The sequence below is a fragment of the Papilio machaon genome, chromosome 17 (assembly GCF_912999745.1).
Source record: "Papilio machaon chromosome 17, ilPapMach1.1, whole genome shotgun sequence".
NCBI lineage: Eukaryota > Metazoa > Arthropoda > Insecta > Lepidoptera > Papilionidae > Papilio > Papilio machaon.
Window position 1 is genome coordinate 932,203 of NC_060002.1, and position 26,457 is coordinate 958,659.

The 26,457-nt window shown below is 33.6% G+C and overlaps 2 protein-coding genes across 3 annotated transcripts; one reads left to right on the top strand and one right to left on the bottom strand.

Annotated features, from left to right (window-relative positions):
• Nucleotides 1-696: 696 nt before the first annotated feature.
• LOC106708758 (viral IAP-associated factor homolog) lies at nucleotides 697-3,009 on the bottom strand. Its single transcript, XM_014500308.2, has 5 exons — nucleotides 2,917-3,009; nucleotides 2,709-2,841; nucleotides 2,095-2,323; nucleotides 1,615-1,823; nucleotides 697-997 (listed from the first exon to the last, which is right to left on the bottom strand). The coding sequence occupies exons 1-5, from the start codon at nucleotides 2,920-2,922 to the stop codon at nucleotides 885-887; spliced, it is 690 nt and encodes a 229-aa protein (XP_014355794.2). The 5' UTR covers nucleotides 2,923-3,009; the 3' UTR covers nucleotides 697-884.
• A 397-nt stretch (nucleotides 3,010-3,406) lies between these two features.
• LOC106708621 (atlastin) lies at nucleotides 3,407-24,069 on the top strand. Of its 2 annotated transcripts, XM_045681752.1 has the most exons (12): nucleotides 3,407-3,538; nucleotides 3,715-3,804; nucleotides 18,999-19,222; nucleotides 19,492-19,638; nucleotides 19,725-19,880; nucleotides 20,206-20,355; nucleotides 20,617-20,755; nucleotides 21,012-21,196; nucleotides 21,633-21,854; nucleotides 22,566-22,780; nucleotides 23,338-23,404; nucleotides 23,524-24,069. In XM_045681752.1, exons 2-12 carry the CDS (start codon nucleotides 3,771-3,773, stop codon nucleotides 23,656-23,658), a joined length of 1,674 nt encoding a protein of 557 aa, XP_045537708.1. In that variant the 5' UTR covers nucleotides 3,407-3,538; nucleotides 3,715-3,770; the 3' UTR covers nucleotides 23,659-24,069. The 2 variants fall into 2 exon arrangements, with proteins under 2 accessions (XP_045537708.1, XP_045537707.1); XM_045681751.1 differs by lacking the exon at nucleotides 3,715-3,804.
• The last annotated feature ends 2,388 nt before the right edge of the window (nucleotides 24,070-26,457 follow it).

The following is a 26,457-nucleotide window of genomic DNA, read 5'->3' on the forward strand; positions in this document are numbered from 1 at the left end:
GCAGGAAAACCCTGGCAGAAAACGGCAACAAATAGGGAAAAATGGAGAAAAATGTAGTAGGCCTATACCCAACAGGGGTCACGACTTTCTTTTAATTAATTTGTTAACTTTAATTTAAACAATGTATGAAACTAGCATGAAAATAAATAATTAATTAATTAATAACACTTTACACTCAGCATGTTGAAACTGGCTCTCCCTTTGCTGCTACTTTTTAAAACAAATTGTTATTGAATAACTATCATAAAATAAATTGCCCTAATTTACACAAGCATCGATCTATTTCCAGTCAGCTACAATTAAAAAAAAAACTAATATTTAGATATTATTTTTATTGTGAAACATTTACATTGGTATAAAATCTCAAGCTCAAATATAAATATAACTTACAATGTGTTTTTTAACATTTCAATACATTAAATATATTTTATAATTATTTAATTCTTTTTGGTTATTATAAGAAACCAGTAATTCATATATTAGATGTAAATAAAATTGACTAAATTATAGCAAATTAAAAAAAAATCTTATAACTAGTACTCTTTAAAATGTTGTCTATATTGATTTAAAATAATTTAACAATTATTGTTGCATTTGTATTATTATTAAAAGATAAACTGACATTCGAGTTCATATTTGTCAAAATACATAAAAAAAAAAAATTGAGAAAGTAAAATATAGACTTTAATTGCGTAAAAATACAGAATCCTAGATGTAGAATTACACTTCTTTACAATTAAAAATCTAAAGTATCAAAAACAAATGCTTTTGTTTTATCAATAACTAAAAATTAAAAATAAATAATTAATGCAATAAGCAAGCATCCTCACACCAAAATTTATAAAATATTGTCTATGCACCATTCAGTACACATCTGTGGCCTGTCAACAATCATTACAGCCCAGGTCTGTGAACAACTTATCCTTTATCTTTGGTTTTGGGTCTTCTTTGATTTTTGTATCAATGGCTCCAACTTGACCCAGGATGAACTCCAATTCTGTATTAAAAAGAAAACTTTTAAATTATCTTAAACAGCACCAGTGATTATCTTACTAATATTATAAACTAGCTTTTACCCGCGACTCCATCCGCGCGGAATAAAAAAATAGAAAACGGGGTAAAAATTATCCTATGTCCGTTTCCTGGTTCTAAGCTATCTGCCCACCAATTTTCAGTCAAATCGATTCAGCCGTTCTTGAGTTATAAATAGTGTAACTAACACGACTTTCTTTTATATATATAGATGTGAATGTTTAGATGGATGGATGGATGTTTGTTTCGAGGTTATCTCCAGAACGGTTTAATGGATCTCAATAAAATATGGCATATGTTTAGAACATAGTCTGGAAAAACAAATAGGCTACTAATTAAGTTTTTAATCCGCGCAGACGGAGTCGCGAGAGATAGCTAGTTTATAAATAAATCTAAGACAAGTTTTTTCTCATCTTTGCAATCAGCTATCAGTATACGGTCTAGACTAAAGAAGAATCTACACTTCTAGCAGAAATTTTTTTGTTGTTTGGAGAGTGTGCACTGAAGAATTATAAAATATTATGGGATATACGTTGATTGTTACATAAGGCAGGAACATAGCTAAGTTACAATTGTACATACCATCACAAGTCAATGCGGTGCCTCTCAATTCAAGTGGTCCCACAAACTGCTTCTTCATGTCCCCTTCAAAGTACACAAACACACTGGGTAGATTTCTCTCCGGATAGTTGGGGATACACGTCTGAGCCATTGCCTTCAGAAACTTGGTGTAAGGGAACTTTGTAGCCAGTTCACGCATATGTTGGTTCAGCAGGGCACATTCTTGTATCCTTTAAAAATATTTAGTCAGATATGAATCGGATATAAGTAATTACTAGTGCCTATCCAGTCATAAAGACACTCAAAAAGTAATGTTTTACGAATAATGAACGACCCATAGGCTCTTGTGAGTATAATTCTTTTCAAATATCTTGGCGGTCTGAAATTATTGGTGTGTTGTGCAATGACATATGTGAAGTTAATACCCACCAAGATATTAGAAACTATTGTACATAAACTGTTATTTATAATTATCACATTAAGTTATACATCAATACTTACCCTTGTTTATAAAGATGTATAACAACCCAGATGCCTTCACCAGCTTTATTCACCTCTTGAACATAATCCTGGCCCGAAACCTCTCTAACATCACCAAATCTCGGCTTTTCTGCCAACCTCTTCATTTCCGCAATCCTCCGCCTGCGGTACTCCTGTAGTACTGCTTCATCCTCCTCATCTTCTAGTTCATCTAAACCATCTAAGTCTAACTCTGATAGTTGTTTCTCTTCTACAAGGAAATATTTAACACAATTAAAATTTAGGGTTTTAAATCTCTAAAAAAGTTGATGTTGAAAATGACATGAAATGAGTTTATAAAATATCTTAACATTTGGAAGGAAGTGTTGATAAATACTGTTTAAAACAAAACTTTTGCACTCTTTATATTTCAGGTATATTATTATGTAGGTCATAATTATCGTTTTACACAAATTTATTCTATTACACTGCTAAAATAAGTGTGGTTTTCATTGATTTATAAGTAATTTGATAACATAAATATAAATAAAAACCATTACAGTGTACAAATCTTAAGCATTTGATCTAAAAGACACCAGTTGCACATAACCTAAAAGGTTTTGAAAGAGACTTGCTTTATGTGGCAATAAACTTACTCTCGGCTTGTTTATTTTGTATGGTCTCTTCGATCATGTTAACAATTTGTTCCTCTGAGATTTCTTTCTCCTTTGGAGGAATAATTCCCTTCGCTCGTAGGACATCGTTCCATTCTGTATCCTCATTGGGATTCTAAAAATAAATTAGTAGTTTAGACAGAACATAATACATTTTCTTTTATTATAAAATTTATTATATATATTTAACCTGCATTCCGTAAGTATTATCTTATTAATTTATTTATCAAAGGAGTAATAAATATAATTAAGGTCTTCTGGAAATTTGACACCTTTCGAAACCAAATTCCAGACAAATGACAATGACACTGACAATAGACAACTAGCTACAGAATGTATTTTATATTTAACAGATGCATTTTTATTAAATAATTTTCATTTTAGGTGACAAATATCAGAAAATTAATGCAAGATTATGTCATAAATCATCATTCGTTCCGCAAAAGGAATTTTGTCTGGTTGAAGACGCGGAATTAAATTAACAAACAAAGATGGATAGATCAACTATTTATTTTTAACTAAATATTATTCATTATACTTGTTCCAGTTTGTAAGTTTATAACTTTTACAACCAAATTTCTATATTTTATAACTATTTACGAAATTTATTAACATTTTTCAAAGTTAACGTTAATTTGAATTTGACAATGACACGTCTTTTTAATTTTTCATTCTCTGTTGTCAACCTACGTTGAGTTGGAAAAATTGCATGTCGCTATGTTCAGTCAAGTCAGAACTAGAAATAAATAAATTGGTCATGGCTGAAAACGAGGGACGTAAACATCGGGAATCGAATTTCCTTGACGGAGAAGGTAATTAAATGTTAAAATATTATAGTTAAGGGCGCGTGCGTCGCAAGTGCGTAGTGCGAACGACATCAGCGTTGTCGTCCGCAAGTTACCCTCGTGTAGCTCTCGTGACATTGAAAATGGGTTCTTTTTATAATTGCTGCCTGGATCGTGATGCTGGGCCTCGACTCGAGAGACAGAGTGTGCTAGCCGCCTGTCGCACTAAGTGATACTGTCAACTCAATCGTCCGGGAAAATGACTGGTGGATCGGACAGCAATCTCTCTTCAGGTACTGATTTTGTTTTGTTGTAATTTTTGAGAAATATAACTCGGAAATATTAAGCGCGATGTATTGGTCAAACGCCAGTAATTAATTTGAGTTAACCTTTGCCACATGTATTCATAAATTGTGATACGTGCGTCTAATTATGTTACAGAAATGCTTGTTCATTGTTTCGCATAATTATTACGTATTTGCATCTTCGACAACTTTAGTGGTCGCTAAATAATCCACACTGTGTTAGTTTATTGTTTGATTAGCTAATGTTTGTGACAGGTAACCTAAATATAAATAATCGTGCAATATTTACGCAAGATTTTTTGTCAATATCAAAGCATACAAGATAATGCTTTATAAACCATCTAATAAAATGTCTAATAGAACAGATTATATTTCCATTGTATGTTTTTCATACACAAGTGGAAGTTTTAAAGTTTTTTTGTGGTGTTATTATGGTTTTCATTCCAATTAAATGGATAATTTAATGGATCAATGCCTAATTGGTTCTTATTGGGATTACCTTAAAATCCTCAATGAAAACAACAAAAACAATAAGTAATCTTAGTTTAATAGTAATAAATTTTGGAAATCCCATTTGTACAATTTGTATTTGATATATTTTGACAAGTGTTATTCATCTTGGTAATCTCTTTATATTCAAAACAAATATGGTTTTTGTAAGATGCTATTAATTACTTCTGTTTTCACAACTTCTGGTTTGAATGTAAGCCAATGTTTTATTTTGATTACTCATTCACACTTGAAAAATCTTTTTGTTTAGTTTTCTGCAGGGTTACACTTCTTATCCTTTCATTTTCTTTATAAACCAAGTGCATTAAAAGAAAATAAGAAACATGGAAAATTATCTTATTTTCAAATAATTGCTGAGTGTCTATAGCTCTTAAAATTATGTGGAAAGTTAATGTTTTTTTAACAAAAGTGCATGCATATGTTCAGGTGCAATATCACATGCATATCACAGTTGATTGCAAACAATAGTCTGCAGTTAAAAAAAATGCATTGTTTCACCACATACAATATGGTTCAGCCAGGTGTTTGAATAAGAAAGGAATTGAAGGTTAAAAGCATATGGCACATCAAAATCGAAGCACCATTATCAGTTGTCCTGATAAATGGTGTAAAGTGTGTAATCGTTTAGAGGAATTACTTTAAAAAGTATTAAAAAAAACTATGGTATAAAGTTGATAAACTTACCACCATGTTTGATGTGATTTGAAGTAGTTTTGTAGTCATTAGCTCCAACATAAATAATAGGATTCTTAAAATCAAAAGAATGATTGCAAAATCAGCTTTTCTATAAAACTTTATAGTTTTAAAGATGACTATTGCCAGTGACTTCATCATTGTGGAATTTTAGACAAGTAGCTTATGCGCTATTGTAGGTTGACACTATCATTGTTTTATACTAGCTATGGCCTATGACTCCGTCTGCAAGGAATTAAATAAAACTTAATTAGTAGCCTATGTGTTCTTCCAGGCTATGTACTACATTTATGCTATGCATTTTTCTGATGATACCTTGTAACAAACATCTATCCTTACATCCATTTATCTAAAGTTTCGCATTTATAATATTAGTAAGATTTTATCCAGCTCCATTTAAACCTTCTTAAGTTATGTGATGAAAAATATCAAAATTTTGCATTTTTAATATAAGTAAGGTACTTCACATTTACGTACATTAACTACAGTTGTAATAAGTGATGTATGAGTGAGGTTCATTGTGCATAAATCACGTTGGATCGTTGACCGTTTTTCCCGCGCGTATTCAAATGTTAACCGCCATATTTGTCGTAGCGGCACGGTCGCTCTTTTATCCTAAATACCGTGTTAAATAGCCTCTATGGATATTTTCTATTTGCTCTATGTCACGAATATTTTCACCATTCGATTTGTTATGTAAATATGGATTTTTTTTATCTGATTTAACACCTCTTCATCTTTATTCAGTCTTATGTTACAGATTTATAAATACGAAAGCATAGATGGATGGATGGATGGATGTTTGTCTGAAGGTATCTCCGGAACGGCTGAACGGATCTTGATGAAATTTGGCACAAATATAGAAGAACATAGTCTGGAAGAACTCATAAACTACTTATTAAGTTTTTTTTTACTGCGCGCGTACGGAGTCGCGGGCGATAGCTAGTTCAACAATTACTGCACTTTCCAATACCGAAACGCAATTACAAAACATATTGTCCGTTTCATTTTCACAGAAAATCAATATGTTTTAGTACAGGTATTTCGGCAGTGGAGATATATGTAATTAAATGACATAGGTGACTTTGTAGGGTTTCGAATATTAATTAAAAATATCGAATCTTTTAAACGAGTTTTCGTTCAAGGCGGACAAGGCCTTAATAATATCGAACTACTTTCGTTTGTGATTATCGATTAAGTGATAACGAATTTTATTAGGACCGAGCTATAAGGACTGATTAATTTAAAGATAATAAAAAATTCACATCTTAGCGGACCGCTGGTAGTTTAAATGGTTTCTGTTTGCTTGACATTTACTGAAATTTTACTACAATCTCCCCCTTTAGTCTTTATAATAATTACTAAGTTACTTTGGCAGATAATCCATTGCTCTGCCAACAGTGATGAAGTAATAAAATCTTATTTATATTAGATACATTAAAGCTAAACTTTCTTATATGACGTAATTTATTTAAATGCAAGTCAAACGTTTGTCTAATGCGAACTTTCGCTTATTATTTTAGTCGTATTTATAACTCTTTGGATTACAATTTTCTATTCTGCGTACGAATACCAGTGTTAATTCCTAGAAACATTTAAATATCCCTAAATCCTAATTATTGTTTTTATAGGCAATAATTCGCAAAAAAGAGCGTCGGTGGCGCAGTTGCTAAGCAGTTCGATCCTCGCCATACCAATGTGTTTTTCGAATCTCATATGTATCCGGCGTTCTTACCATGAAGGAAAACAGAGTGTTGCAACTTGCACATACCTGCGAAGAAGTTCAAATATATGTGTGAAGTCAACCAGAATTGGGCTAGTGTAGTTTACTATAAGTCACTTATTTGGGGGGGGCTCTGAAACCTTCGATGGGGACATGCAAAAATTTATGTTATGTTCGTTATTATATCAGCAGTCTTTATCTCAGTTCGCATTGAAAAAGATAAAACGTGTCAAATATAAAATGTATCTTGATATAAATGAAATATAGAAGCTCATTGTGCACAGATAAATAATTTTAGCTGATTTATTGGAAGTTAATATGTTGCACATAATTTATCTATAGCTGATAAAAAAATATTATCTTCTATAATTCAACGATATATTTTTCGGCTATAATTATCTATATTATTAACAAATTTATTCTTTGGTTAATTTTCACGATTCAATGCATTCATTATAACTGTTAATTTAAAAATAAATATCCACCCGTGCGTGCGAAGTCAGGACAGACTGTTAGTGTTTTTATATCTGTTAAAAAAGTCACAACATTGATCGTCGTGAGTTTATAAGCGGTTAATTCAATTAGCTCAAGTATATGAGAACTTGTTTTTTTCATAAAGAAAAAACTTGTAAAACGGCACCAGCCAGTAATTTTACGTATTGTATGCGTGTTTAGGTGTAGCTTGAAACCTTTTTTTATTTTTTGATGTACTTTTGTGGCTTTGCTTTTATTTCGATATTCGTTAAGCTAAATGAACTACACATTTGATTTAATGTAACCAATAATAGCTTATGATCTCTTAATAAAAAATAAAAAAAACTATTTGGGATAATGCCAAACTTAATACTAAAAGGGACACTAAACTAAGCAGTCCCATAGTGTGGCTTTTTCATACCAAGTCTAAGAGATTTTTATGACCACCCAAGAACAATAAGCGGGAGTTTAACAATGAAGGAAACTTCAGTGGTTTATAAAAATTATAGTTAACAATAATATTCAAACGTAAGGCTGACATACCACAAAAATTAAAAAAGTGGTAGCGTTTATGAAGCAATAACTGTTGCCACCGATTTCGTACGTTCGGATTAAAAAAAAACTTAATAGCCTATGTGTTCTTCTACTCTATGTTCAACGTCAATGCCAAATTTAATCGAGATCCGTTTAGCCGTTCTTGAGATAACTTTTAACAAACATCCATCCATACACTTAAACCTCCGCATTTATAATATTAGGAAGATTAAGCACATATATCACGTGACTTGTCTCAAATAACGGTCTTCAGTGTCTTATCTTGTATCGAACCATCTCTTATCACTAACAGACGATAAAGATAAATGTCTCAAAAACGTATCAAAGAAGTCTATTTTCACATTTTACAATTTCCTCTTGTGATAAATTAGTTATCTAATCATTTTATTAGATTAGAAAGAAAGAAAATGTTTTATTTACCACACACATACAAGATCTATATATATAAAAGAAAGTCGTGATAGTTACACTATTTATAACTCAAGAACGGCTGAATCGATTTAACTGAAAATTGGTGGGCAGGTAGCTTAGAACCAGGAAACGGACATAGGATAATTTTTACCCCGTTTGCTATTTTTTTTTACTTATTTGTCTAACCTTTATTTATTTGTCGAGATAGCATTTCGGTAGGTTCTTTTCAGACTGGTCGTTGTCATCAAGTATCGGTGACCTGCTTTAGGAGTCGCCTCCACTCTACTTCTTTATATAATTTATATTGAAACAAATTATGTAATCAATGACCTTTATCATGATTAAAAGATGATTTTTTTCATTCATAAAGTTTGCTATATCTGTTTGGCATAAAAAATCAATGTTGCATCGTTAAGGAAAGACGGATATTCAGATATGCTTTAGTATTCGAACTGGCGATTTTCCAACAAGTTTTTCGATCATCATTCCGAGATTATTGCTACACGATTTGATAATATAAGGTTTCGGACACACTAATTTAGTGGCAACGAATGATATGGCTTCGAATTTATAATCCTCAAGTCGCTTTATGATTGCTAGTTGCCCACAAAATTATTTTAGTCTACACACGATAAACTCAAAAACTACTTCAGATATATAGTTTTTCACAACAATGGGATTTTTCGTTAATTTTATGGGTGAAGTTAAGAGATTTATATGTTAATGTCCTCTGCTACCTACCAAAGCTTGGACGGCTAAAATTATAAAAAAAAAATCATTCTGCGAACGGCCGTAATCAAATCTATACAGAGCTTTCGCCCTTGTAGCTTTAGTCCGATAATGTTGCAGACAGTACATAATTGAATAACCACTATACGGCTTCGAATTTGCGGTTTTAAAGCTTTTTGTTCACGATACCTTTTTTGCACTTAGTAGAAAATTGTAATATGTGTTTTCTATTTACTTAAGTTAATGCAAATTTAAGTCACAATATATGTAATTTGTGTGATTTTTAGGTTCAAAGTTCAAGTATTTCAAGTATACTTGTCACGTATGGACTTTGATTTGAACAAAAAGCGAACAGACAAATAGAAAATATAACAAATAGAAAATATAAAAAAAAAACTTAATAGCCTATGTGTTCTTCTACTCTATGTTCAACGTCAATGCCAAATTTAATCGAGATCCGTTTAGCCGTTCTTGAGATAACTTTTAACAAACATCCATCCATACACTTAAACCTCCGCATTTATAATATAAGAAAGATTAAGCACATATATCACGTGACTTCTCTCAAATAACATTATATTATAATAATAATTACTAATACTAGCCCACAAAGTCGTCAAGGTTTAATTTGAAATCGGAAATATGTATTCACAAATTGAGCATGTTCAGTGCAAATTTATGTGGCCCACCTGCCGTTACAATTTTGGCACACGTAGACGTAGCTGCAATGCCAGATACGAGCAGAATTCACTTTCCGTCACACATTACTCATTACAACTTATTTATGAAAATATTTAGGTTATGCTAATATATAAAATTCTCGTGTCGCGGTGTTTGTGGTTAAACTCCTCCAAAACGGCTTGACCGATTCTCATGAAATTTTGTGAGCATATTGAGTAGGTCTGAGAATCGGACATCTATTTTTCATACCGCTATTAAGTTTTTTTTTAACTGAGCGCGGACGAAGTCGCGGGCGACAGCTAGTATTTTTGTAACATTTTTATATAATTTACTGTTGGTTTCTGAAATCAAAATCTTCGTTTAAAACATATCGTTATCTCTGATTTGTCAAAGATAATGAAAGGGATGACGATATGTTTTAAACGGATATTTTAGTATTAGAAACCCACGGTTAGTCTATATAACAGTTGACATTTGTTTTTATAAACTAGCGGCCTGTCTCGGGTCAATCGGCTGGATAGTTTCTGAACATTTTATAATGATATAGCAGTTAACCGCGACTTCGTTAGCGGGAAATTAAAAGAAAATCTTATACAAATAGAGCTTATGTAAAAATGTGTGTCTATACAATAAAAATTATTATTAGTTATTTAGTTTTATGCGATAGATAAAAATAAATAAATAAATTTTCAAAATAAAAACAAATAAATATACTACCTACGTATTTACGATATATATTTTTATTTATTTTGTCTCCGCCCGGCTGAATTAATTACTATTATAGTTTTTATCATTAGATGGAAGTTATATAGAGGAAGATGACGTTTAATTTATTAATGTTACGTGTAAATTGAGCGTAATATGAATGACCTTGTTATTTATTAGATGAAGACATGTTAGTCTACGACAAAAAAGTACTTAGTACACTACTGGCCATGTACAGAAGACAGGCTTGCAGTGGAAGTAATTCCGCGTTTCGTCTGATGAGTGTGGTGCTGGAGGCCTAATTTTAGTCCTCCTAGAAGGGGATGTGGATTTGATGTAGAAGAAGATGCATAGGAAGGTTAAATATTCCTTCGTCGATTGGGGGTAGGCAACGCATCTGTAATTGCGAATGTCTATGGGCAGCGGTCGCTTCGCCATTTCGGCGAATTCATGTGGCCGCTGGCTAGTTTGCCACCTTGTAATATAAAAAAATAAAAATGTTTCGATAAAACACGTCCTTATTCCGCCGCCGCGCCGCCGTCCTGTTAAATTTTAATCACGTAGCAACTTGAGTTAGGAATTTTAATGATCTCTGAGAGATAACAGAAATAGTGAAAGTGTTTTAGTACATTATTCTTTACCGAATGTATTTAAATTTTACTAATATTATAAATGCGAAAGGTTAGATGGATGGATGGATGTTTGTTAGGAGGTATCTCCTGAACGGCTCTACGGATCTTGATAAAATTTAACATTTACGCAAAACATAGTCTGGAAAAATACAATATATTAAGTTTTTTTAATTCCACTCAGACGGAGTCACGGGTGACAGATAGTGTAACTATAAAATTTAGCATAAATGTAAAATTTCCAAGATTTTATTAATTGTTTTAAAAATTTTAGTTATTTTTTAAGTTCTTATAGTTTTCGGTTTAAATAGTAATGTATTTTGAATGAAATGGCATTTGTTTTATTCACTTAATATTACCGTTAGAACCTATAAATATATTTGTACTCAGTTGTTGCGTGTTTCAGACTAAACTTGTGCGCTTCTCATGGTCAATGTAGTAGAGGTCTTTGAGTTTTTTTTGTATTAGAACTCACTGGTTATTACAAGGAACTTCTTTTTTTCCTTATATGCTTTATTTCTATCTAATTATGAATGTCTTTAGTATCTATTCTGTTATATATAAACAACCTAAATAACGGTTAACTGTGATATCTAATATTAACAAGTTTCACACATTTGAAATCATAGTCGTAGTTACATTTTAATTTCATTTTAATGTCTCATAAACATTTGCAGGTGTACACATTTAAAACAAGAATTTAATGTCCGTATAGAGATAAAAATAAAATATAGTAAAAGGTACTTTGATGTACCGACACAAAAATAACTTTTTACATGTAGTTTTATATTTTTTTAAGTAATTCTTAATTCTATGCTCTTATGACTAGAGTTAGTTTAATTTAATCCATGTTTTTTTATTACTACTAGCTCTGGCCAGCGACACCATCAACGCAGAATTGAAAAAAATATATTAATAGTCTATGTGTTCTTCCAAACTACATCTATGTCAAATTTAAGCGACATTTATGCAGGCGTTTTGGTGATACCTTCGATCCATCCATTCCTCCATCTAAACTTTCGCATTTATAATATTAGTAAGATTTCTTTTTTTCGATTTCTTTACCAACACGTAGTATCTCTGATGACTGAGCTGTAGGAAGACTGGCAATGCTCCAGGCGGGTTATTGACATGCAGTGCGGGCTGGGCGTACGCCAGTACCGTGTACCTCCGATCTCACGGCATTTCATTCTGCACACAGTGACTTGCATCGATCTCTACATATTTTATGCTTATTACACACCAGGGTACAAAAACGATGTGGAAAAAAGTGAAGTGCTGTTTTACACTCTCAAAATACAGTACTGCCACACTTGCTACCCATGTGTGAAACTATCGAATAGACTACAATGTCGGTGGAAATATTTTGAAGGTCAATTATCAAGTAACTAATACATTGAGACACGTAGATTTATAATCTAAACCTTGCTCTATTGTCACTCCTTTACGCTCGTGTGAAAATTGCACACAGACATTTTGGTCTTTGCAATATAACTTGGCTAATCTTACTTCTTACTAATATTATAAATGAGAATGTTTGGATGGATGGATGTTTGTTTGAAGGTGGCTCCGGAACAGCTCAACGGATATTGATGTTTGGCAAAGATGTAGGACATAGTATAGAAGAAAGCTAGTTACTTTATAAGAACGCATTTGTATGACATCGTATTTGTTACACAAGTACCTTTTATACCTATAAATATGAATACGTATGCATACCTAATGGCTATTCATAAAGAGATGGCAATTCAAATACGTAATCGGTCAGTACCTACACTTAATGACTACGATGAGTGTCTCTTAACGCTTTCCATGTTACCTAACTGAACTGTTCTTTTCTATTCACTCACATGGAAAGTCCATAGTAGTGCATATTAAAGTTCCTTTGAAAGATTAAATAAACTACTGGTTGACGACATTCGACCATATTTTTTTGGAACGAAGTTCCTTATAACGCGTTGTGAAAGGGGGCTAGACGGAAAAAATTCTTACGAAAAGTTGTCACGACACTTTTTGCTATAGTAATTATGTTAACGACGAATGAGCGCTACTTCACCTTGGCAACGACGTGACAATATATAACGAAAATTCATAGAAATAAAATGTACTTCTTGTTAAGACTTAAGTTTTTTATTCATAGAGTAAACATTGGTTCCTTCACTAATTAATCGAAAGGAACTTCGTTCCATCCGGGTGTCCGCTGACACCTCTCAAGTTTTTTTTATGTAAAAAATAGCTTCTTCTTTTCCACATTAGCTTTATTTCTGTCAAATATCACGTTTATTCGTTCCTTAAAAAAGGGGTACAAAGTTTTCGATACACGTATTTTTATTATATACTTTTAATTGACATAATAGTGTGACAATCTATGTAAAAATATTGTTATCTTTGTTATTTTTCAAAAGAATGAAAGGGATGAACACTTGTTTCTATGTTTCGGATTTCTGCAGTGGATCTTAAGGTAACATTCTAGCTTGATTCTTGTTCTTATATTGGAACATTATTTATGTATAATTTATTGCTTTTCCCGCTAAAAAAAACAAAAAGATATATTACATTTAAGGGTAAAAGTTAAAAAGTAAAATTTTACTGCCGAGGTCACTGAGGTCAATTGAATCGTATTTACCTTTTCACTTCTCGCTGTCATATTTGTACTTTCTATTTTTTTGGTGGTCGTATAAGGTCAATACAGTATGTACGAAAACATTTACAATTTTTCATTCGTATATATTAATCGATTGTAAAATAAAAAAACTTGAGAGGTGTCAAGGGACACCCGGATGGAACGAAGTTCCTTTCGATTAATTAGTGAAGGAACCAATGTTTATTCTATGAATAAAAACACTTAAGTCTTCACAAGAAGTACGTTTTATTTCTATGAATTTTCGTTATATATTGTCACGTCGTTGCCATCGTGAAGTAGCGCTCATTCGTCGTTAACATACTTACTATAGCAAAAAGTGTCGTGACAACTTTTCGTAAGAATTTTTTCCGTCTAGCCCCTTTCACAACGCGCGATAAGGAACTTCGTTCCAACATTTTTTATTTTTAATCGGTGACGTAGACTAACGAAATTGTTTTGTAAATTACATAAGTAAATTGATGTGCTTTTATTACTGACGTGTCCACCACGAACATAGAGTAATGGTGATTTACCAAAATTATAATAATAACTTTGAATATCCTTGTAATGATGATGTTGCAGTTGTTGTCTATGCCGAGATTACACGCGCGTCATCGACCAAATGTTTATTTTTGTTAGTGAATTTCGGCCAACCAAATGTTCAATGTATTTAACTACATCGATAGATATGAAACTAGTGATGTAATGATGTATTGGGTTTTTAATATCGATATAGCAACATCTGAGCAACGCATCTGCCTCAGGTATTGCAGATGTCCATGGGCTTCGATGAACACCTTGGTGTTCCCACAGATAGTTTGCCCTCTTCTCTTATAAAAGGACATACTTATTTTTGTCGATACTTACGATAGTTTGCTATTTTGAGAAGATAGTTACACTAATATTTGAGCTCGTACTAAATAATATTGGTAGCAATAGAAGGAAATTTTTATTTCCTTAATTAAAATGATAATGTTTATAAAGCGCATACAAAATCTACAACTTTAACTAAGTAATAATAATAATTTAGTTATGATTTTTTTAGTTTTCACACAAACAATTTTTTAGACTCACAACAGCAAGTGATACATCCAATAAATCTAGTGTCTAGTATTGTTCCATTTCTTACCCACATAATAATGTCGATATTTAGTAACACATCACTAGAGCTGACGTATACGCATCTGTCGTTTCGCCGATCTAACAAACGCCGTGTGTTTCTGATTGTGTAATGCACGGCGCTTGTACTTGTTCAATTGTGTTATATGTGCGTAATATATTATTGCTATGAACAAGAAATAAACATTATTCCAGTACAGTCTAATATTATAGATAAAAAGACCAGCTGGTACTAATTTCCATAAAGATGTGGTTCTCTATGGCTTGGTCAAAAATTTCTTACCTCTATCACAGCCTTTATGCCTGACTTATTATTCCAGTACAGTAGGACGATAGCGATACTGGTATAATGTAAACACTAACCGACGATAGTGAGCCCATACAGTCTATGTCAAACCAACGCTACTGTCCTACTGTACTGACATAATGAAAACCTGGCGTTAATCTTACATTTTCATTCACAGAGGCTATATTGATTGTGATGAATTTGTGTGACAAGATTCTATCTTTGAATTTCAATTTTTAGGTAATCGAAAAGAACTTTTCTTTTGTAATTGTAATTTTTTCGCGTATTAGTCTACCCTAGATTAATTGGAAGGATTTTATCTTGTGAGAATGCTGTGACCTTCGTTGCCATTTACTAACAGCGAATCCTTTGTTTAAAGTCGAGGTTAAGGTGTATGAAATTGAGTCATATCTCGTATATATGTTATGTTGTAACTAACCTTTGTCTATTGATCTATTTTGCGTATAATAAATTGCTTATTGTCTATACGGATGACTTGTTTGTTAAAATGACGTTCGTTTACAGTTAATTTGTCACGTTATTTATAATATGATGTATATGGTATCAAACTATAGATTTTTAGTTTCATTATGTTAAATAACAGCTTTTGGTTTTTTTTGTGCATCTTCTTTGCTGACAGGTTTACTTTTAATAAAGTGCAAAGCTCTGGCTCCAATCAAAATGCTACTATGCAACTAGTGATTCCGAGACAATGAAATATCATCGTCATCAACAACAGTCTTTATCTGCCCACTGCTGGGCATAGGTCTTTCCCAATGCCTTCCACAGTACGTGGTCCTCCACCTTCCGGATCCAACAACTTCCCGCGGTGCTTCAACTTCAATGAAATATCAGCATTAAAAAATGAAGTAAACTATCAACTATTTATTTAAAACTAGCTTTTACCCGCGACTCCGTCCGCGCGGAATAAATAGAAATAGAAAACGGGGTAAAAATTATCCTATGTCCGTTTCCTGGTTCTAAGCTACCTGCCCACCAATTTTCAGTCAAATCGATTCAGCCGTTCTTGAGTTATAAATAGTGTAACTAACACGACTTTCTTTTATATATATAGATTTGTTTTTAACTAAACAATATATTTTATTCTAAGACATAATTTATTTTTCTGTCTGTACACACGGCATCCAATTATGTTATTACCATCAGGTTATACAAGGTCATACCTGGATTGAATCAAGGCTCATAACAGGTTCTGAAATACGCAGACCTTTGTGTATATGTTACGGTCTGTGTGATTAACTCCGGCATTACTTATAATGCCCAGGTGTTTAAAAACTTACTACACTGAAATACTTCAAATGATATTTAGTGAATTTCGTCACTAAATATCATTTGTACTCAACTCGTGAGTTGAAATATTCGTCATCATGCATGTTTCCCAGACATTATGTAAAAATACCAATCGTCTAGAAAGTCTATTTTAAAGTATAAGACAAACGTGTCTAGTCTTTAAAAAACTTTACGTTTCAAAACATGTAATTTGTCATTTACATTTGGCCTGTTGTTGTGACGCGACCCGTCTTGAATATAAATTCGAACCATGGTACCGCAACATCATTGTTTTAATTCCCGTTAAGGCTAGTATAACATGAGTTTTTCTAGCATTCTTCTATTTTTTTTACTGTCGGGAAGACATGGAATCACTTTTTTAATCCTTTTACGTAACTATAGCATATTATAAAATAAAGTTCCTTATATTTTAGCCAACTATAATCTTACTAATATAAAAAATGCAAAAGTTTGTTTGTTAGAAGTTATCTCAAAAGGCTGCATGGATCTGGACTACCTTGGAGTACACGTAGCCTACTTAACAGTTTTTTAAAATTCCTCGCGAACGAAGTCGCAAGCATAAGATAGTTATAATATGAATGATACGATGATAATTAACTACTCTATATAATTGAAACGTAAATTAGATAATAGTCCTTATTGTTCGTAACTATGATTTATGTGTTAGTACATACGCCTCTATATGTTGTTCATATATACATGTTTGAACACTGTATAAGTGATAGGATGTTATTACAAACTTAACGGATGTTTATGCAACATTTCACCCACCTTTATACACGATACCTAACTAACTATAGACAGTCGACACTGCACTTTAAATACCAATGTTAGTTACTATCTCGAATGTTATGATAGAACAACTGGCTGTGGCCCGTGACTCTGTCCGAGCATATTTAAAAAAAGTTAATTAGCAGCCTTAATGTTATTCCAGTTCCCTTCCAGAATATGTTCTACATCTGTGCCAAATTTCATCAAGATCCGTTGATCCGTTCCTACCTAGACATCTATCAAACATTTATCCATCCATCCAAACTTTCGCAATTATAATATTAGTGAGATAGCAAGATTACTTTTAGGAACGTGTTCGAAGTATGAAATATAAGTACAATAAATAAAAACCCATGTATCTTTTAGTTTATTGACGTGTTTGGATTCCTTTGACCCGAGTTGCGTGACGTCAGCGGACTTGAACCTCGCAGACCTTGCGTTCTCACTTTACAAGTCACAAAGGTACTTTAATATTTACACGGGTTTTATTTTCCTTTATCAGTACTTCGATAGTTTATGTTTTCATTGTTGTAAGGACTTTTTTTATACCATTTATGCAAATTGTTTATTTTATTTTTTTACATTTTCTGTTTTTGTTTTAGTTAGCTGTTTCGTTGGATCTTATGCCTTTTTTTTGCAACACGTTTTACACTTTTACAAATTGCACACAGAATGAACTGCCATTAAATGATCTATTCTATTAGAAATTGGTCTCTAATATCATTTTTCGTTATATTTTTTTTTATTCAATGTTAACAGTTCTGTTTAAAATATTACTGAATAATTTGCACGGTTTCTTGTATTGTAGTTTTATGGTCATTTGATCTGTTCGTAACGAGGATCGTGGGCGGGTATCTTTGCCATCGCCTACGAACAAGGAGGAGATCATTGACCTCTATATCTTCAACACGTTAATTTGCTGTATAACCTTTGTTGTGTTAATTGATTCTTAGGAAGGGGGAAAGCATATTTTTTTATATATTTTGTAAACATGAAACACAACAATATGTAGGTACATGACTTGGTTTAAATTCATATTCCATAAATCTCTCCGAAACTTGTTTCGGTCGATTAAATATCGGTTTTGTTTGAAAAAATTGGTTTAAAAATGTTAATTTAAAATACCTCAGATAAGGGTATAACATTTTAATAGTTGTCTAATTCTTTTGATACTACTTTTAGTCTATATGTATTATCAGAATTATTAGTATATTGTTGACCTAAATTAGGTTCATTATACGCAAGTATTCCTTTGTCTCGCCCACGTAAAACTATTATGACCATAAACGTCTTCTGACCGAAGTAAGTCGCTTTGTTTATGTACTACCATAATCCTTTGATGTCCACGTCGAGTTCCACTGTCGAACCGTATTTTTAATACAACATATTGTTGTCTCTATTTTTCTCAGAGAATAATGGAGATGGCAACATATCAAATTTTCATTTCGACGTTGATTTCGTAGCATTTGTTTTTCTTCTATTCAATTAGAATGATACCAATTTAAACCAATTGACTTCTCTACGGCTAATATTTAAACGATTGCTCCACTTGCGGCTATAGATAATTGAACAACAATACAGTAAGCTCTTCCACCCATGCGAGACGGATACGAGACGTATTAAAATTAAATCTCTATAATAAATTCACTTCACAATAAAACTATGCAAAAATATTAAGTCGATAGTGTTTTTATTAATTTGACTGTCATATTTTATACCAAAACTGGGCTAAATGCGATCGATACCAACGTATACAATCGACAAACAATTACTAGGAGAAAGAATGTTAGCGTGTATATTAGAAGGCCGTATATCCAATCACTTGATTGTAATACCGCTTTTAAAAAGTTTTAGCACGTTCTCGTACCCAAAATTATAGAAATACGGAACGTGCTAATTTTACATATTAATTGGTTATGTATTTTGAATGTTATTTATATGTCTAAGTGTTTGTCTTTGCAGTGAGTGAGCAGCCTGTACCGGCGCCTAAGCTGGGCCCCCACGGCGTTCAGATCGTAGACACGGGCCCCGACCACACGTTCGTGCTCAACGAGGAGGCGCTTGCCGAGTTACTGCTGCAAGATGACATACGAGACCGCGCTGTCGTCGTGCTGTCTGTCGCTGGAGCTTTCCGCAAGGGAAAGTCCTTCATACTCAACTGCTTCTTACGATATATGCATCACAAGGTTAGCCTGCAGCTGGAGGATTCATAGAGCCATCCTTTTATCTGTTTTGCGTAACTTCTTGTTCTAAATTGCATCTGACTTTACCAATGTGTGATTGTGCCATGGACGACAGGCGCGGGATAACCAAATGATAGTGCGGAAACGGTGGTGGACGAAGATAATTTGCTCTAATAAAGTATTTGTACTGAACAAACGGTCCTTCGAGTCGGATGTTTGACACCATGTAATATCACTAAGCTTGTAGTAATATATTTGTTAACTGGTTGCAGTACGGCCCCGGTGGAGGCGGGGACTGGTTGGGCGCCGATGATGAGCCGCTGGAGGGGTTCAGCTGGCGCGGGGGTTCCGAGCGCGACACCACTGGTATACTCATGTGGTCAGAAGTGTTTAAGACAACGCTGCCCACCGGAGAGAAGGTAATCTTGTTAAAGACAAGGAAAGTTTACGGGTTATTATCGAGATAAAAGATCATTTATATTTTTTTTTATTGTGTCTTGTGCAGGTGGCGGTGATCCTGCTGGACACGCAGGGCGCATTCGACAGCGAGTCGACGGTGCGCGACTGTGCCACCGTGTTCGCGCTCTCCACCATGCTCTCCTCTGTGCAGATATACAACCTCTCACAGAACATACAAGAGGACGACCTGCAGCATCTGCAAGTAAGATATCTGTCGACAATTGCATGCTGCAGAAATCCCTTGACACTTTGCAGCAAATGGACGATTGGACTCATTCATTATTACATTTGTAACTGTCTTTCTTTAAAACAGTTTTACTCCTGAGATTCTCTCTATATAACTCTTGGTTTTAAGGACGGGATGATTTTCACCAGAAATGATAAAGATTTGATTTTACTCGTCTGAGGGTGTGGTTGTGCTCTAAAAGGCTTTTATTTTGAAAAATACTATTTATCTGTGTCGTTTAATGTTATCTATGTTTGTAAGCAATTTAAAAGTTGTGTACAATAATGTTGTGTGTCGTCAGCTGTTCACAGAGTACGGGCGGTTGGCGCTGGAGGACAGTGGTCGAACACCATTCCAGCGGCTGCAGTTCCTCGTGCGGGACTGGAGCTTCCCCTACGAGGCACCTTACGGCGCGGAGGGAGGCCAGGCCATACTGCAACGGAGGCTCAGGGTAATGTCACAATACACAGGAATACCTTGGTTATAGATAAAAAAAACTAACATAACTTGATAACTTGACGAAAAATAAATATTTTCTTTCTAAATCTTCCATTCATCATGAATCATATTTTTAATTCCGCACAGACGAAGTCACGTGCAACAGCTAGTTAATATTAAGTAATTGAATTACAACAATTTTTTTTACGGCTTTATTAATTTGTGTTTTGTTTGTCTATGTTGTATCCATATTAAGTTAATCTATTCTCTTAAGGTATCAGATAAGCAGCATCCGGAGCTGCAGTCGCTGAGGAAGCACATCACCTCCTGTTTCTCTGAGATCGCCTGCTTCCTGATGCCGCATCCCGGACTCAAGGTCGCTACGGACCCCAACTTTAATGGCAGGCTGGCAGGTAAATTTTACTAATATTATAAATGCGAATGTTTGGATGGATGGATGGATGTTTGTTTGACGTTATCTCCAGAACGGCTCAAAGGATCTTGATGAAATTTAGCATAGATGTAGAACATAGTCTGGAAGAAGACTTAGGCTACTAATAAAGTATTTTTTGAAATTCGGCGCGGACAAAGTCGTGGTCGACAGCTAGTAAATATTAATTTCGCTAATGACATATATTATTTGTAAAAAATATTTTGTTATATATGTAGACATCGAAGTGGAGTTCAAACGCGCGCTGCAGCAGCTGGTGCCGATGTTGCTGGCTCCGGATAACCTGGTGCCGAAGCTGATCAATGGGCAGCGTGTCAAGGCCAAGGATCTGCCGCAGTACTTCCGCTCATATATGAACATATACAAGGGCAATGAGCTACCGGAACCTAAGAGCATGCTTGTGGTAACATTCAAACTTTAATATTAAACAAAAATAGACTTACGCACCTCCTTCTAAGTATAGAAGGGTATTCGTATAGTAATATTATTGGTTAATGTAATAGTTAAAATAAAGTGTCGTATTTAAAAAAAAAAAAACTTGTGAGCCGTCATGGGACGTCTGGCAGATGTGAAACATCGTGTGTGTACAAGTAATATGCATAAAATATTAAATAAATAAATAAATGAATGAAGGAATGAATGAAGGAAGGAAGGAAGGAATGAATGAACGAATGAATGAATGAATGAAGGATGGAAGGAAGAATGAATGAATTAATGAATAATAATAATAAATAATATTAAATATTACATATTATTAAAATAATATATATAAACAACTTACAACGAGTTTAACAAGAAATTTATGTAAAGGAATCTATTTAGTCTTTTTATATTTCCAGGCGACGGCAGAAGCAAACAATTTAACAGCGGTGGCGGAAGCTAAGGAGGTGTATACTACATTAATGGAAGAGGTGTGCGGCGGGGCGAAGCCCTACCTGCAGACTCAACTGCTGGAGGCGGAGCACGCCCGAGCACGGGACAAGGCGCTTCACGCCTTCCACGCTAAGCGCAAGATGGGCGGAGACGAGTTTAGCCACGCCTACTGCGAACAACTTGTACAGGTACATGACGAACAAATACTATCGCGCCTTTCCCTGATGAGAGGGTCTTAATCACCCTTTAAACATAAACATATAGAACTAGAAACTTCAATAAGCGATAGTCATTATCCGATCTCAAAGGACTCTCCATTAGTAAGATTTTTTTTTATTAAAAAGTGGCAAACGAGCAAACGGTCACCTGAATTCGCCGAAATCGTGAGGTGACCGTTGCCCATAGACATCCGCAAATGCAGATGCATTGCCTACCTTTAATCAACGGAGAAGGGGACGCACAGAAAGAGGACATTTCCCCTTCCTATGCATCCCCTTTTCCGCTAAATCCACTTCCCCTTCTCATCCTTTCCTAATAAGAAAAGATTGTGAAGGGGAAGAGGACTAAAATTAGGCCTCCGGCACCACACTCATCAGACTGCACTTGGAATTACTTCCACTTCACGGCTGTCTTCTGTGTGATCGTGGTATTTCACTGAGCGAGCCGACCAATTCCTGCAACTGATGTTGTTGTTGCTGGCGTCTACCACTGTTGAATCTCGGATTAGACAGAGATCTCTGTAATCAAGAAAAATATCGCGATCCCATGAATTGTCGTTTATCAAGGTTTGACTTTACAACTGTCTCATTCTGACTTCGCATCTGCTTACAAACATTAAAGTAAAAAATTAAACCATCACTAGGACCAAAATTTTGCCACTCATAAACATTGTATTGTAGGACTTGGAGGAGCAGTTCGTTCAGTTCCGCGGCCATAACGAAAGCAAGAACATATTTAAGGCTGCGCGCACACCCTCCGTGTTCTTCGCGATCGCAATGTTCTTCTACGTTCTGAGCGGTGTGTTTGGTCTACTCGGAGTATACGTTTTCGCCAACCTCTGTAACCTGGCCATGGGTGTGGCGCTGCTCACACTCGTCATGTGGGCCTACATCAGGTATATATCTTACTAATATTATAAATTAGATGGATGGATGTTTGAAGGAATCTCCAGAACGACTCAATAGATTTCGTTAAAAATACAACATAGTTTGGAAAAACACATGCTACTTATAAAGTTTTTTTTTAAATTCACGTGAATGAAATCGCAGGCGACAGCTAGTTTGATATATACTTCAACTATCAGAGCTGTAAATTATTACTAAATAGGCCTCTTGGTTAGGTTCCGGAGCGTTCCTCGGAGATCCCGGAACCCTCTTCTATTGCACTTGAGTTTGGCCACTGAAGGAGTTTTAGTGGATCAAATCCCACATAACCCTGTCTTCCCCCCTAGAGGCTGGGTATCTTTAGAAGATTTCCTCTCCAACACCAAAAAAAAAGGTCAAAAAGTCTTCTTGGTGCAGATTTAAAAATCTACACTAAGCAAAATACCGGCATAATTATTGTACAAATTTGAGAGCTGAGATAGCCAATTATTTACATACAAAGATGTCAAAGGTGTTATTTAGTTGTAGTCTATATTTTCTTGCTTAAAGACTTATGTTTAAATTGCAGGTACAGCGGAGAGATGAGGGAGTTTGGTGTCACAATTGATGAAACAGCAAACTGGCTGTGGGAAAATGTAAGTTATTTACATTGTAACATATATTGCTGCTAAGTATTTTTGCTACAAGAAGTCTACACTTAGGGAAGCCCTTATCATTAAAAGATCTTTAGAGTGACAGTAATTTCTTGTTACAGTTAATGAAGCCAGCTTACCAGACGTGTTTAGAGAAGGGTATGGAGCACGCTGCGGCTGTGGCAGCAGAGCGCACCCTTGGCCCCTCCTCCGCGCCCACCACGCCCAGCGTCAACGGCAAACATAAGCACTTGTGATGCCGGTCGACACGCCCCGCCCATAGCCCTGGCCCACCAACTGCCAGTGTCAGCCCACTGCCAAACTCTGACAATGTCAGCCAACTGTCAGATTGTGGCAAACGAGTTGACAATGTCAGCCAACTGTCAGATTGTGGCAAACAAGTTGACAATGCCAGTGTATTCTGCCACTGGAGATGGCATAACACAGGACTTACTAACATAATTTTAGACTAAAGGGAGACAGCACTTGTGAACCAAATCATGTTATTACTCTATGGTCTCGAGAGCTCTATGGTTTTGTTTGGTTATGAATGTAAGAAAATTGTATAAAAAAAGTTTGCTCATTATGATAGAAAATTATTAATATTTTATTGAGTGTTTTTTTTATATACCAGCTAATAAATTGTTTAAATGCAGCTAGATATATTGTCAGACTAAATTAAAGAATCAAGATTTTTTTCTTTTATAGGACTTTTGAAAGTTTAAAAGAGGTGATATAATTAAAAAGATTTGATCGGAAATATATTTAACCCAGTTTTGTTTCTTTTGTGATTTTGATACCACTTGAAATATGTGAAAATCGTTTTTAATATTAGCAATGAGATAAAAGCAATAAGGACGTGTTTTAGAAAGTTGTGAAAGAAAAATTATGATACAGACAGATTTTTGACAATCTATAGAAATAAAACATTCAAAGCCAATGAAAAAAACATAAATCAACAAATGATAATTAATATCGGCTGAATTAGTTTCAAATTATCTAAAATGGCTTACAATATTTAAACAGATTGCTATCTCCAGTAGTAGATTGAGATTGTCCCGGATAGTGATAAATGCAATAATGCTCTCTTGCATTCATACCTCAGATGTTCATATCATTTTGAAGGAAGAGCTTATTTAGAAATTTCTGTGTTTTGACATTTGTGTAAATCAAGTGACAAAGTGAATAACGGACATTGTGGATAGTGAAATGTGAAAAATAACGGTATGTACCTTGTTAAATACAGAGTAAATATATCATAGATTAATTGTTTTGTTTTAAATTCTATTTTTTTGGGTGTATCGGCTGTCATTCGGTGGGGGTTCACGTATTGAAATGTACAGCTCCGTAGACAAGTATTAACAAATAGTTGTTACATATTGTTACCATTAATCTGACATGAGCTTTTTTTTTGCTCTTGAAGTTTTTTTTTATATTCAAAAAAATCTGTAATTATAATTTTCTGAATTTTTTTTTCTTTGATTTTATATGAAACTAGTTAATATAATTTAAATGTCTATACAAAATATCTGAAATCAATCATTGGTATCTATGTTCGAATGAGAGATGTTTCGTCACATGTTTTTGTACATGTTTCTTTGGTGGAAACTGACATGTCACTCGTTTTTAGCCTTATTAGATTAATGGAACAATAGAAACATTTTACATAGATAAAATCTCTGTAGGGTGGGTTTTGTAAATTGTAATTAATGCTGAATGGTTGACCAAGAATATAAAAAATATAACCTGAGAGTGCTTTCAATCGCCTTTATTACTTAACTTAGTTTGATATTAGTTTCAATATGTTTCCGCACTATGGTGAGTTTTTTATATTCCTGGTCAGCCTATATATATTATAAACCGTTTATGTTAAGTTGAAATCATTATGTTAATGTTCAGGCTGTTGCACAAATAAAACATTTTATTAAAACAATTTCTAAATCGGGTCCGTTTTGGATACACTTGTTGTGTTGCACGTTTTTTTTTTTAGTACTTAACAAATTATACGGAATGAATACTTGATAATTGTGTTTTCAGATGTTCTTTGTAAATAAATATTTTTCTAATAATAAACATTATCCGAAACTTTTGTAGAAATCTTTATAAATTAATGTGCCAATTTATTTGTATGTGATGAAAATATTTTGTTTTTTTTTTCGTTTTTTTTTTCTTTTGATCGTCATCATGGGATTGCAAAATTATACTTGTTGTGTATTTTATATTTTATTTTATTTTTTTAATGTTTATTGCTGTCGTAATATATTTTTTTAAATGCACAAGTTAAAATTGCTGGAATTGGATATTTTTTTCTTTTAGGTTAAATAAAAAATAACTTCATTATTTTTAAAACACTTTTAATGTAAATATTTAACAAAAATCTAGTTATTCTTTATTTGTAACAAGTACTAATAACAATTGTTTAATATTGACTATTTGGCACGTCAGGAAGAAGCGAACTCTTCAGCTCGGTGTGCCAACTCAAGAAAAATTACGTAAATCCTTTTTTATTGTAATTTAAAACCGTCACAATAAATAGTGGTTGTGATGTTTTCTTTTTTTTTATAAATAGATATAATCAATATATAGATAAATTGCTTATTAATAACGAGGTCGATCGCTTCTTTTACATACATTTTATTTTCATTGTACATTTTTTGACCTTTTGACAGATAAAATGGCGCGAAAACTGAAATCGTGTTATTTCTATTATAAATATTATAATTAATCGTCTGCTTTTACTTTCGTTTCATGTTTAACTTGTCATTGATTTAAGTATTTTTATTCGTTTTCTATGAAATGAAAGGATACTAATTTTATAATTGTGAATAGATATGTTATAGACAAGATTTTATCACTCACATTAGATGGCTGTTTTTTTTTTATAGTTTGTTTCTATAGAAGATTTTAATATTAGAGTTAAATCTGTAATTTTTGTCTGTTATAAAGTAATCTTTATATTTCAAAGGGCATTTTCAATGTTGCCTATTTAGAATTACGTCATAGACGTGATTTACGATTTAATAAAATGTTATAAATGTATTTTACTCCAAAAATGC